The 13,879-nt window shown below is 41.2% G+C and overlaps 1 protein-coding gene across 7 annotated transcripts in view; it reads right to left on the reverse strand.

Moving 5' to 3' along the window:
* Positions 1 to 13,879, reverse strand: part of CNKSR3 (CNKSR family member 3) — a 107,722-nt gene that overhangs the window by 18,558 nt on the left and 75,285 nt on the right. For all 7 annotated transcript variants that reach the window (XM_027972588.3, XM_027972589.3, XM_042253654.2 and 4 more), the window contains 3 exons: positions 8,151 to 8,192; positions 4,604 to 4,723; positions 2,843 to 2,902 (listed from right to left, as the gene is read on the reverse strand). In XM_027972588.3, the coding sequence (XP_027828389.1) occupies positions 2,843 to 2,902; positions 4,604 to 4,723; positions 8,151 to 8,192 (222 nt within the window). The remainder of the gene's footprint in view (positions 1 to 2,842; positions 2,903 to 4,603; positions 4,724 to 8,150; positions 8,193 to 13,879) is intronic.

Consider the following 13,879-nt stretch of genomic DNA (forward strand, 5'->3'; position numbering starts at 1 on the left):
TCTTATTATAAAAATCAAATGTGTCACAAACCCTCATCAAAGATCACACCATTTTATTTTATCAACAGACCTAGCAGCTGAAGCTCAAACTTCGACACATATTTCTACCAGATCAGAAAAGTATTTCCCTGGTGGCTCAGTGGTAAAGAATCCACCTGCCAGTGGAGGAAACCCAGGTTCCATCCCTAGGTCAGGAAGATCCCCTGGAGAAGGAAACGGCAACCCACTCCAATATTCTTGCCTGGAGAATACCATGGACAGAGGAGCCTCAGTTTAGTTCAGTTCAGTCACTCAGTCATGTCCGACTCTTTCTGTCCCCATGAATCGAAGCACACCAGACCTCCCTGTCCATCACCAACTCCCAGAGTTCACCCAGACTCACGTCCATCGAGTCAGTGATGCCATACAGCCATCTCATCCTCCATCATCGCCCCCTCCTCCTGCCCCCAATCCCTCCCAGCATCAGAGTCTTTTCCAATGAGTCAACTCTTTGCATGAGGTGCCCAAAGTACTGGAGTTTCAGCTTTAGCATCATTCCTTCCAAAGAAATCCCAGGGTTGATTTCCTTCAGAATGGACTGGTTGGATCTCCTTGCAGTCCAAGGGACTCTCAAGAGTCTTCTCCAACAACACAGTTCAAAAGCATCAATTCTTCGGCACTCAGCCTTCTTCACAGTCCAACTCTCACATCCATACATGACTACTGGATAAACCATAGCCTTGACTAGATGGACCTTTGTTGGCAAAGTAACATCTCTGCTTTTGAATATGCTATCTAGGTTGGTCATAACTTTTCTTCCAAGGAGTAAGTGTCTTTTAATTTCATGGCTTCAGTCACCGTCTGCAGTGATTCTGGAGCCCAAAAAATAAAGTCTGACACTGTTTCCAGTTTCCCCGTCTATTTCCCATGAAGTGATGGGACCAGATGCCATGATCTTCGTTTTCTGAATGTTGAGCTTTAAGCCAACTTTTTCGCTCTCCACTTTCACTTTCATCAAGTTCCTCTTCACTCTCTGCCATAAGGGTGGTGTCATCTGCATATCTGAGGTGATTGAGATTTCTCCCGGCAATCTTGATTCCAGCTTGTGTTTCTTCCAGTCCAGCATTTCTCATGATGTACTCTGCATATATGTTAAAGAAGCAGGGTGACAATATACAGCCTTGATGTACTCCTTTACCTATTTGGAACCAGTCTGTTGTTCCATGTCCAGTTCTAACTGTTGCTTCCTGACCTGCATACAGATTTCTCAAGAGGCAGGTCAGGTGGTCTGGTATTCCCATCTCTTGAAGAATTTTCCAGTTTATTGTGATCCACACAGTCAAAGACTTTGGCATAGTCAAGAAAGCAGAAATAGATGTTTTTCTGGAACTCTCTTGCTTTTTCCATGATCCAGTAGATGTTGGCAATTTGATCTCTGGTTCCTCTGCCTTTTCTAAATCCAGCTTGAACATCAGGAAGTTCACGGTTCACGCACTGCTGAAGCCTGGCTTGGAGAATTTTGAGCATTACTTTACTAGCATGTGAGATGAGCGCAATTGTACGGTAGTTTGAGCATTCTTTGGCATTGCCTTTCTTTGGGATTGGAATGAAAACTGATCTTTTCCAGTCCTATGGCCACTGCTGAGTTTTCCAAATTTGCTGGCATATTGAGTGCAGCACTTTCACAGCATCATCTTTCAGGATTCGAAATAGCTCAATAGGAATTCTATCACCTCCACTAGCTTTGTTCATAGTGATGCTTTCCAAGGCCCACTTGACTTCACATTCCAGGATGTCTGGCTCTAGGTGAGTGATCACACCATTGTGATTATCTGGGTCATGAAGATCTTTTTGTACAGTTCTTCTGTGTATTCTTGCCACCTCTTCTTAATATCTTCTGCTTCTGTTAGGTCCATACCATTTCTGTCCTTTATCGAGCCCATCTTTGCATGAAACATTCCCTTGGTATGAGGGCTACAATCCATGGGGTCGCAAAGAGTCCAACATGACTCAGCGAGTATAACAACAACAACGAAGATAAGTAGTCATCAAGTTTCTTGTGTCTGAATTACATCCTCTTGTCTTATTTGATTAAATAGCAATTAATTCCATAGACACATGCTACTTTTACACAGATGCAGAGAATTTTTTCAGACATTTCAAGTTCTGTATCAATGTCATTCAAAAGCTAGCCATATTGTAGGTTGCATAAAGAAAGCATTCAATTAGCTCTACTTTTCACAAATTCAAAATGTTTTAGAGACTAAGGGAAAACCTTTTATGTAGCAGAATTTTCTAAAGGATGATAACAGAGTACAAGTTCCTCACAACAGAAATGGCCCTGCTTTTTCTATTCAAATGATTAAGGGGGAAAAAACCACAAATTTTAGTATCATGCAAATATGAACTACAGCTCTATAAAAAGAAACTTTATCATGCAAAAACCCAAAAATAGTCGCTCTGGTGACACATATAAATTCCACTTTTTTAAAAAAACACTATATTTAACACATATGGTCACCAATTCCAGCTCTTATAAGAGTGATTCTCAACAACAAAGAGATCACTGCTTTTGTGTTTATGGGTTAACACTTCCAAGAGCGCAAAAAAAAAAAAAACACACAGGATGGCTGTGCAAGCTGGGCAAGGTGTGTGAATGAGAGCAATAAAGGACAATTTAAATAATACATTGATGACAGCTGGTGATGAGCAGCACACTAGCAACAGAAATAAACAAAACAGGCACCCACACTCCCTTACAGATAATAGAACAGCATACACATATTTAAATGAAAAGAATAGGGACACTGTCAAATCTGCTTGAAGGTACAATAGCTTTTACATTAAATGGATATGCACTTACATTTTCTGTGGTTCCCGTAATCACGTGCAATCCATCATAGGTTGATTTGATGTACATACCCTAGAGTGAGTCACAAACATATTAACTCATTACTCCAACATTTAGAGACAGAGCTGCAAGTGAGACTTAGACTTAACAAAAGATTAAAGGCAGTCATTTCTGAACACCCCTCATTCTTCAGCCTTCTGAAACACTGTAAAACAAGATCCAAAGAGCGGTGAAGGGGAACTAACCAAATACTAGTGAAAGAAATCAGAAACAAGATCTCTTTGATATTATAATTTGTGTACCAGGCACACAGAATTTTGCTCTATGTCTGAGGACTGAGAAGGAATGTTCTCAGACCTGCTGAATGAATGAGGCAGTTCAAACAAGGCCGGTCCTCTCCCGACCATCTCTCTGTGTAGTGACACAATATATTCACTTAATTTGGTCTCAGTAGTCACTGCACCGATGACTTATTCAAGCCACGAACAACCAAACCAGGATGTAAGAGCAGAGACTGCTCAGGAACACAATATAAGAAATAAATTAGAAACAGGCATTCCTGCATTTTAAGGGAGGCATAAATATTAATACACTCCATCCTCAAATGCCCAATGGGCAAACTCAGAGGTGAATGCATAGCCTGGAAGAAATATCTCTGCAGTTTGAGGCACTATGTATTATTTTTTTAAAATGTTTATTAAACTTTTATAAGATGGGGAAAGAGCAAAAGGTAGAGAGAGCAAAGAGTAGTTGATCACCCTGGTACCAATGCTGTAATAGCACAGAACCTCCTCAGTAGTCATTTTGACCGTGAACTTGCCCTGCTCAGCAATCTACAAGCCTCTGGGGATGAGTATCTCATCCACACTAACACCTTCACATTTCTGCCCAGCCTCTCTGTTCCTGCTACTTTCACTATCAGAGTAATCAGCTTCTCCCTCTACATGGTATTCCTCTTCAGAGGGCTTTGCTTGGATAACTTCACCATTTGGAACAGCAACTCCATTTCTGCCCACTTTTGCCTGGAGAATCCCAGGGACGGGGGAGCCTGGTGGGCTGCCGTCTATGGGGTCGCACAGAGTTGGACACAACTGAAGCGACAACAGCAGCAGCAGCAGCAGCAGCAGCATCAGCGGGCACTTCTCCACTTCAATACGTGAATAAGCCCACCTCCAGGAAGTCTTACATGTTTACTTCAGTATAAGCCATCATTTACTTTGAATTGGAGCAGGCTCTATGTACATTTCTCCTTACCAAGAATGCGGACCTAGGTGCTGATCTAGGTATCTGCCTGTAGGTACTCTCGGGCCTGTTATTACAGAGCTCATACATTACGTCTAAAACATTTCTGAACTTTTTTAAAAGCATCATTTCTCTCAACCTGTCTCTTCTCACATAAAGCCTAAGCGCTAATAGAGACTTCACGGCAGATGTGGTTTTCTACCCAGAGACCATCTTTCCTTTGTGGAAATGTGCTCTATCTCCTTGTATTGCTAAGACCTAAAAATAAAACTGTTAAGACAATTCCTCAAGATATGAGTTTACAGTTTTAAAACTGTATTTATTTTTATACTTTGAAGACACTGATATAAAACATATCAACAGTTCAAGACAGCAAATTCTTAACTACATAATGGAAATCAGTCTAATTCTACTATTCAGAATTCTAGTGAAAGCAATATGGAATTATTGTTTTTTTTTAAAAAAAAAAAAACAACTTTAATAAAACGATGATGCTATCCAAAAATAAACAAATGCTGTTAGAAGCCTTACCAAACCTTCCCCAGGTTTAATGTTTGGTAGGTGAACTTCTTCCAGACATGCACACTGGCTCATTACAGGATCTGTGGTAGATCGGATGGTCTTGTCGCAGATGCCATTTAAAACCTTGACCTAGAGTTGGAGAGGCGAATAGAGAAGGCCAATCATTAACTCGGACTGAATTTTTTTTTTTTTTAATGCACTTCACTGATCATCCTTAGCTCTGGTCATAACATTGTGATAAAACCACCCAGTGAACACGTAGCATGTGGCTTCCATATTTGCAACGTGTAGAATAGTGCCATTATTCCAGCTTTGCTTTAAAAGTGCAGCTTTTAGATTAACTTATTTACAGCCACTGAAATGCACAGGCTGGGCGGAAACCCCCTTTCAGCAACTAAAGAGAACCACGTATTCCCAGCCATCTCTGTGGTTTTTTAAGAATGGCTCACATTCTCTGCATACCAAATACTGACAACATAAAAAAATAATCACTTTGTCCTGCACCTTTTTTGAAAAATGCATTTCATATTTTCAAATAGTTTTAGGAACTTCCCTGGTGGTCCACTGGTTAAGACTCTGCGCTTCCAATGCGGGGGATGTGGGTTCAATCCCTAGTCGGGAACTAAGATCCCACATGTCACTGGAGAGGTACAGCCAAAATATTAAGTAAGTAAATAAATAAAATTAAAGCTGTTTTTATTTTAGAGAAAAAATAACAGAAATTACAGAGTTCCATCTATTTTCTTTTCCATCTCAACAGTTTCTAACACACCTATATTATTATAATGGTTAATAATAAGATACTATTAACATGAGGACTTCCCTGGTGGCTCAGACGGTAAAGCGTCTTGCTTACAATGCAGAAGACCTGGGTTCGATTCCTGGGTCAGGAAGATCCTCTGGAGAAGGAAATGGCACCCCACTCCAGTACTCTTGCCTGGAAAATCCCATGGACAGAGGAGCATGGTAGGCTACAGTCCATGGGGTCGCAAAGAGTCGGACACGACTTCACTTTCACTTTCACTTTCACTTTCATTAACATCTTGCATTAGTATGGTACATTTGTTACAACTGATCAACCAATAGTGACACATTATTAACTAAGTTCCATAGTTTACATTAGAATTCACTCTTTAGGGTGTACAGTTCTACAGGTTTTGATAAGTGCACAATCTCGTGTATTCCCCATCACAGTGTCATACAGAATAGCTTCACTACCCTAAAACTTCCCTCAGTTCCACCCACCTGTCTGTCCCTCCTCCCCCACTATGAACCCCTAGCAATCACTGATCTTTTTATTCTCTCCATAGTTTTGCTTTTTCCAAAGTCTCATATGGTTAGAATCAGACAGTATATAGATTTTGGATTTTCAGATTGGCTTCTTTCACTTGGTCATATGCATTTAAGGGCCCTCCATATCTTTCCATGGCTTGAGAGCTCATTTCTTTTTATTGCTGAATAGTATTCCATTGTCTGGATGTACCCCGTTGTTTATCCAGTCACATACTGAAGGACACCTTGGCTACTTCCTAGTTTGGGCAGTTATGATTAAAGTGGCTAGAATATCCCATGCAGCTTTTGGTGAATATAAGTTTCTTTCATTTGGGTAAACACCTAGGCTGATAACTGCTGGTTTGTAGGGTAGCAGTATGTTTAGTTTTGTAAGGAAAAAAAACCGCTACAATGTCTTCCAGTGCGGCTGCACTACTTTGCATTCCCACCAGCAATGAACAAGAGTTCCTCCTGCTCTACATTTGGTTTCATCATGGGGTAGAGTTTAGTTATCCTATTAAATGTGTAGTGGTACCTCATTGTTATTTTAATTTGAAATTCCTTAATGGAATGTGATGCTGAATATCTTTTCATATACTTACCTGCCAACTGTATATCTTTTATCATGAGGTGTTTGTTCAGATCTTTCACCTGCTTTTTAATTAGGTTGTTTGCTTTCTTATTATTGAGTTTTGAAGAGTTCTTTGTGCATTTTGAATATAAGTTCTTTATCTGATGTGTGTTCTGAGAACAACTTCTCCCAGTCTGTGCCTTGTCTTTTCATTCTCTTAACAGTGCATTGATGGAGCAAAGATATTAATTTTAATGCAGTCTACTTTACCCATTTTTCTCTCCCAGATCACACTTTTTTATTTTTTCACTCCTGAGTTTCTCAGTGGACTCAAATATCCAGATGTGCTCTCTAGCTGGGATTGGCTCCATCCTTCGTTAGTAAAAAGAGTCAACAAGTTGATCAATCCACAATCCAAGGCATTCTTTTTTTTCTTCTTTCAAGCAGACTATTCTAATCTTCTTATTTGTTTTTATTTATTTATTCATTTATTTGTATTTTGGTTGTGCTAGGTCTTTGTTGCTGCATGAGCTGGACCTTTCTCTAGTTGCAGTGAGAGGGGGCTGCTCTCCAGTTGCATTGCGAAGGCTTCTGACTGTGGTGATTTCTCTTGTTGCAGAGCATGGGCTCTGGGGTATGCAGGCTTCAGTACTTGCAGCACATGGGCTCAGCTGTTTCAGTGTCTGGACTCTAGAGCACAGGCTCAGTAGTGTGGTGTGTGGGCTTACTTGCTCCATGGCATGTGGGATCTTCTCGGATAAGTGATAGATCCCAAGTCCCCTGTGTTGGCAAGCAGATTCTTATCCACTGCACCACCAGGGAAGCCCATGGATCACACTTTTCACGTCATATCTAAAAACTCATCGTCAAACCCAAGGTCAGTAAGATTTTCTCCTGTTATTTCGAGGCATTTTATAGTTTTGCATTTTACCTTTAGGTCTGTGAGCTTTACCGTGACGACTCACATTCTCTGAACACCAGACACTGACCAGATAAAATTACTGTAGAGACATGAGGATCCCTACTAAGTGGTCTCCATGTAGAAACCATAGTGGCTACATGTGGTTATTTCTCCCAATCTCAGATTAATCTAACCTTTCAAAATTAAACAACCAAAGAAATCAGGATTTTCTAAAGAGTGGTTTTTTTCTTCTAAGGGGGAAGAATCCAAGAAGCGACACTTTTTGCATGCCTCCAGTGTGTTTAACCTCCCTATTTATGGAAAATATATTTATAGCGGTTTCATTGCTAAATTCCTCAACATCAGTAGGAGGAAGGCCTTATCAAAAGAGCACAGGCTGGCTTATGTCAAAAGGAGGAAGTGATGATGAATAGTTACAAAATGCTTTTTAAATGGTCACAGTACATCCCCTTCCATCATAAGATTTTTGCCAAGATTTTTTTTTAATTAAAAAAAAGTGAAATTTGCACATTAGTTTAACCCTGAGAGCTGAGAGTTAGCTATCTAATTATAACTTGAAGAAGTGTTGGGGGAGCAAAGCAGAGACCCCAATATACCCAATATAGTTGATCTTGTTGTTAAATAACTTGTATTCTTGCCTTTCTACCTAAATTAAGAGATTCACATCCCAAAAGTCAGTATTTCAAAGCATATCCTGAAATACCTAGCCACAACACATATACTTTAATGAATGTGATTCCCACTGTTTTGGGAAAAAGAATTTTACAGTAACTTTTAGAAGGTGTACTTACTACAGCCAAAACTTTATCCTCCATTTCTGCTACAAGGCAATCCTAAAGGAAGAAAGAATAAAATTAAAGCTATAAGAGATAAAAAAAACTTTCAGATACAATTGGTTTAGCTGGCTAGCTATTTCCTGGGACCCAAGGAGGTCCCTGACACACACACCCCCGACCCTGCAGCCTGCAGTCCTGAACTTCAGGAAAGAGAAGACTTCGAAACGAGGGCCGACATTAGATTCCTCCTAAGACTCTACTGTCTCCAGATCCAGGATGCTAATCATCCAAGGAACCCATCTGACCAACTATTTAATCAGAAATCCTATAGAAATCACCTGAACTAAACTCTACCCACTGTCCAGACTGTACAGAGAGTAGGAAGCCAGAAATCAGAGTCCAGGAACGTTGATAATGGTTCTCAAACCTGACCCTAGGCTGAGTTAGCACTGGGCCAACAAGCCGGGAGTCTTTAGCTCCGGGCCTGCCCATAAGAATAGCTTTCAAATAAGGGTTTGAGTAAACTTAGCCACAAAGTTTATTTTAAGCACCACTGAGATTAAATCAGATATTTTAGTCCTTAACGGATGAAAGGGGTTCAACAAAACGTTCATTAACACGCTGCCAAAAAAGTGGTCTTGAAGTATGCTATTGATGACATTAAATAATGGGCCGGAATGCAAAGCATTGTTTACTCAGCTCAAGAACAAAAGACTCAGAACCCTATGAACCCAGTTAGCTGATTATAGGAATCACCATTGTCCCGACTGAAAGCAGCCAAAGTGAAACTGACAATGTGAAACTCTCAGCTAACCTTCTAGAACAGTATCTACAGCAGAAGAGTTCAAGCTGCACAGCACTGTGCATGCCGGAGAAGAGGGAGACCAGCGAGATTCCTGAGAGTCTACCTGGCACCACTGCCTGCCAGTGCTGGAGACGTGAGAGATGGCGGTTCGCTCCCTAAGTCCAGACGATCTCCTGGAGAAGGAAATGGCAACCCACTCCAGTATTCTTGCCCCATGGACAGAGGAGCCTGGCAGGTTACAGTCCATGGAGTTGCAAAGAGTCAGACACGACTGAAGCAGTTCAGCATCCAGCATGCACTAAGTATAATCCCATACTGGGGCACCCTAAGGAAAATTCAAAGTATTTCATGTACAGGAAGAACAATCATCAACTCTGTTGGAATGATCAAAGATTTTTGCTTCAGTCAAAATGTCATTTTAGGTCATTTTTTTCTGCCACTGGGAATAGGGGTTAAAATGTATGGCATTCTACCCTATGATTTTATAATCAGATTTCAGTGCTTTCTGAAAAAATTTTTAAATTTTCTCTACTAGGTAAAAATGTGGGAAATAATGGTCACTCTACTGCTCCCAAAATTTACGCTGACTCTCAGGCAAAGAGCAGCCTGGTGAGAAAATACTTAAAAAAAGAAATTTAGGAGTATATTTTTGCACATGTGAGTCTAATGTAAATTCAAACTCCAGGAGCAACTTCTGTAAAATATGAGTGATGACAGTCCAAAAATGTGCTTTTCATCCTCCATCTTGTACATGAAACTGAACCATTAAATACCATGATGACCCCTCCCCTAATTCAAACCAGCTGAAGGACAGAAATATTAAGTAAATGGCAACTTGAGCAAAACAGAATATTTATAAGGTCTTGTTCCAGAAATAAAACTAATGGTTTGTGTCTATGATTTTTCATTTTGTATATGTGTGTGTGCAGTCGTGTCTGACTCTTTGCGCCTCTGCTGACTGTAGCCCACCAGGCTCCTCTGTCCCTGGGATTCTCCAGGCAAGAACACTGGAGTGGGTTGCCGTGCCCACCTTGAGGGGATCTTCCCGACCCAGGGATCAAACCCACAGGTCTTACATCTCCTGCGTTGGCAGGTGGGTTCTTTACCACTAGCACCACCTGGGTAGCCCAGCACTACAAATCCCCAAATAACAGGAGGACTGTCATCCTGGTGAGGCAGAGAGCTCCTCTCCATACACCGGGGCCCAGACGTCAAGGTGCATGTGTGACCTTGTGGTTCCTCACATTTGATTCTTTGATGGATCCAAGGAGCCACTAAGAAAGAAAACGGGCTTCTGTGGTGATGGAGCCAAGTTGGGTGAGGGGTGCTCCTGCCTCCCCAAACCATCCAAGGCAGCGTGTGAAAGGGCACGCTTTTTACCTTCCGCCCTCGTGGACGTGGGTTCCCACACCCATTCCTACCGGGAGGAAGCAGCTGCAGGCCTGACTTCATGCTGTTTGGCATGAAGGCAATGGAATGGAAAAAAGAAGCATTGGAACCAAGTCAGGCCCTCGGGACTCCGACAGCAGGGCTGAGGTCTGTTACATCCCTTGGTCATGTGGATGAGCCGAGCCCCAGTCAAGGACAGCATCCGCTCCCCTCCCTCCTTATTCTCCCTTCTTACTGACTGAGGAGGCTTGGAAGATGGGTTTAACCTCTCCACACCTGAGCCTCCTCCTCTGCAAAGCCAGGAGGATAACAGCTACCTCAGAGAATTGTTGAGGATTAAATGTGATAACACACGTCAAGCAGGTAGTCCACAGCTGAGACCCAACCAATAAATGGCCCCATAAATGGTCCCCTGGCTCTCCCTTCTCTGGGGATGGTCCTCTCTCCTTCTCTGTTTCCTGGGCTCTCTAGGACTTCCCTGGTGGCTCAGACAGTAAAGCATCTGCCTACAATGTGGGAGACCCAGATTCAATCCCTGGGTTGGGAAGATCTCCTGGAGAGGGAAATGGCAACCCACTCCAGTATTCTTGCCTGGAAAATCCCATGGATGGAGGAGCCTGATGGGCTACAGTCCATGGGGTAGCAGAGAGTCAGACATGATTGAGCAACTTCACTTTCTAGGGCTCATTCCCCCCATTTCATTCCACACTAGGACCCAGCGACTGCCACTGCCATTTTGTCCCTCGCCAGCACAACACGTGTTCACGTCCTCGCAAAGAGGAGAGAATGAAGACAGAGGTCAGAAGGCCTTCCCACCACAGGAGGCTTCCCCTGAAATACAGCGTGGAAACTGGATGGAAGGTCTATCCATGGACTCAGGTGGGGCAGCTGAGGACTCCAACCCAAGCAGGCTTAAAAGAAGTGTGCAATAGAACTGAATCACTTTGCTACACACGTAAAACTAACATGCATAAATCAACTGCACTTCAATTAAAAAAAGAAAAGAAAAAAATTAATGAATACACACACACAAAAGAAGTGTGCCATTTCCTTGCAGGGGAAAAAAAAACAACAACTCTCTAGCCTTCCAATCAGGAGAGACACACACTGTCATCAGAGGGAAGGATGCAGAGAAAGTTACACGAATGAGGACAGCAAAGGGGCAGCAAGTGGAACAGAGGAACAAGAAAAGGGACAAACAAATGCCTCTCTTCACAGACAGGAACACCGAAATAGAGACTGCAGGAGAACGTGTTCCTTGTCACTAGAAATAATAGAGACCCAGCTTTTACTCCTTCAATTCCCCAGGGGGGAAAAAAAAAAAAAAAAAAGCAATAAATGGAAAAGGCAGGCTTCTTCCTAAAGAGTCAAAAGATTCTCTGCCAAGAAGTTCTGAGTAAAACTGCATGTCCCCTAGTTGTGAGAGGGTGTGAAATCCCTGGCAAGGTGAGCCTTGCAGCTGCCATGACACCTCCCATGGAAAAAGACAGTCCACACATCCTTCAACTGTGCACGCAAATTTTACCACTTGCCAAAGCACCTATGTGCTCTAATCTCTACAGAAAACACATGTTCCTCATGAGCTAAACATGCCTTTTCAACCCAAGTTCATAAAATGGCATTCCCATATATATTTTATACATTTCCAGTCTTCATCTGTAGCAATTGTTCAAATTTCAATAAGCTAGAAAATACCAGAAATACTAACATATGTGTTAACTTCGTCTCCTTCTTAAGCCAACAAGTTTAGTTCCAGAAAACTGGTACCAGAAAAGACTTTTATATTTCCTACTATAGGTTATTATTTCTTAAGTAGGCACTGTGCTTTTCATATATCTTCTTTAATCTTCATAATCTTTTTGAGATAGGTTTACTATGTTTTAAATATTTTATATTTCTCTTCTAGATCCATTCTTACATGAATAAATAAACGTGATCACACACATGCTTTTTTGTAAATGACAAAATGTTTTCTTTTCTTTAGCTTGACTCATACTTTCTCTCCCCACTTTTCTCCTTGCCAAAGTAGTCTCAACTTTTCTTCCAAATTTCCCACTGTATTTAGATATTTCTTTGTATATAGGTTTTCAGATGTATATGTGTATTACAAATACACATATATTTTAAAACGTGTCTTCATATTACACTTTCTTCCTCCTTTTTTCTTATTCCACAATAAATTGTAGAAATTGAAGCAAATCATCTGGTAAGGTAATTGTTAGTATTTCCAATTAACAGATGGGAAAATTGAGGCTCATAAGTTTTGAGTGAATTGTCCAAAGTCCCGGAGCTAATTAATGGTAGAAGTAGAATTTGAACCCTCAGCTGTCTATCTCTGAAGCATATGCTCATTGAGTACCAATGGGAAAACAAAATAAACACAAAAACAATACCTCTTGTGCCCCTTAAGTCTGGGTTAAATTTTTCGTGATAAGAAGTAAATTCTCATCAGCTTATTTGTCAAAAGCATTATCTCATTCATTTCAACACACATTTAGAAAGCACCAATAATCATGGACCAGGCATCACATGGCCCCAGTAAACAAGGGCAAATGCGATGAGTGGGTACCTTTCTGAACAGGATCTGTACCCCTGGGCATCTTCCACCAGAAATGCCAGGACGTGATGGCTACATAATGAAAACAGCATGACTGGTATCAGACTTTTTGTCAAAATTACTTTATACACCATAAAGAAAGATGCTGAGTTTCTCAGCATCTCTCTATTGCTCTGGGCACTTTTCTAAAAACATGGCCTCAAAAGCATATGATGAAGTCACACATGCCTCAAGTTCAAGGGCCGCTCAGAACTGGACCTGAAAAAACAGCCAAACTTCACTCTTCATGTTCCAGGAACAGACAGAAAGCATATGGCTTTTCAGAACTGCATCTATTTTATGGCATGGTTAGAACTGAAGAAAGGATGTTCTTTACTCTGCCAAATCAGCAGTGGGAACAAACGTGCACTCTCAGAATACTTGAACCAAGTGGGACATGGAAAAAGAACAAGCTCTTCCTTACATTTTTATGGCTTCAACTCAATTTAAGAATAATTTCACAAGAGTCTGCTACGTGCCAGTTAATATCTTCCTGGCCTTCACTAGGATTTGAAAGTCTGGCCAATGAGTGGTGCATGAAACTGGCATGTCACTTCCAAACCAGAACATCTGTCAGTGTGAAAATCACCCAGGTTCTCTGTCCCTCTGCCTTGGGGAAAAACAACATGAGATTCTGTCAGCCTACATCCTGAAGTGAGGAGAGCTGAAGCAGATCTCCCAGCTGATCCATCTACACGTAGATAATCCAGGAATAAGTTGCTGAAGTTTGAGGGATGTTTGTTACTGCATCATCACTGAGCTCATCCTGACTGGTAAATCCAACTTCCACAGGTCAAAACGAAAAGAAAATTAAGAAGCAGATACAATAACACACTCAGAACAAAGATTATGGTGAAATGTTGTTACTCCAAAATTTCTATTTTAAAAAAATGTAGTGCTCTAACATTTTAGAGAAAGCACAGGATTATTAGGTCAACTATTTTGAAACAAAAG

Source organism: Ovis aries, chromosome 8, assembly GCF_016772045.2.
Source record: "Ovis aries strain OAR_USU_Benz2616 breed Rambouillet chromosome 8, ARS-UI_Ramb_v3.0, whole genome shotgun sequence".
In the NCBI taxonomy this organism is placed as follows: Eukaryota; Metazoa; Chordata; class Mammalia; order Artiodactyla; family Bovidae; genus Ovis; species Ovis aries.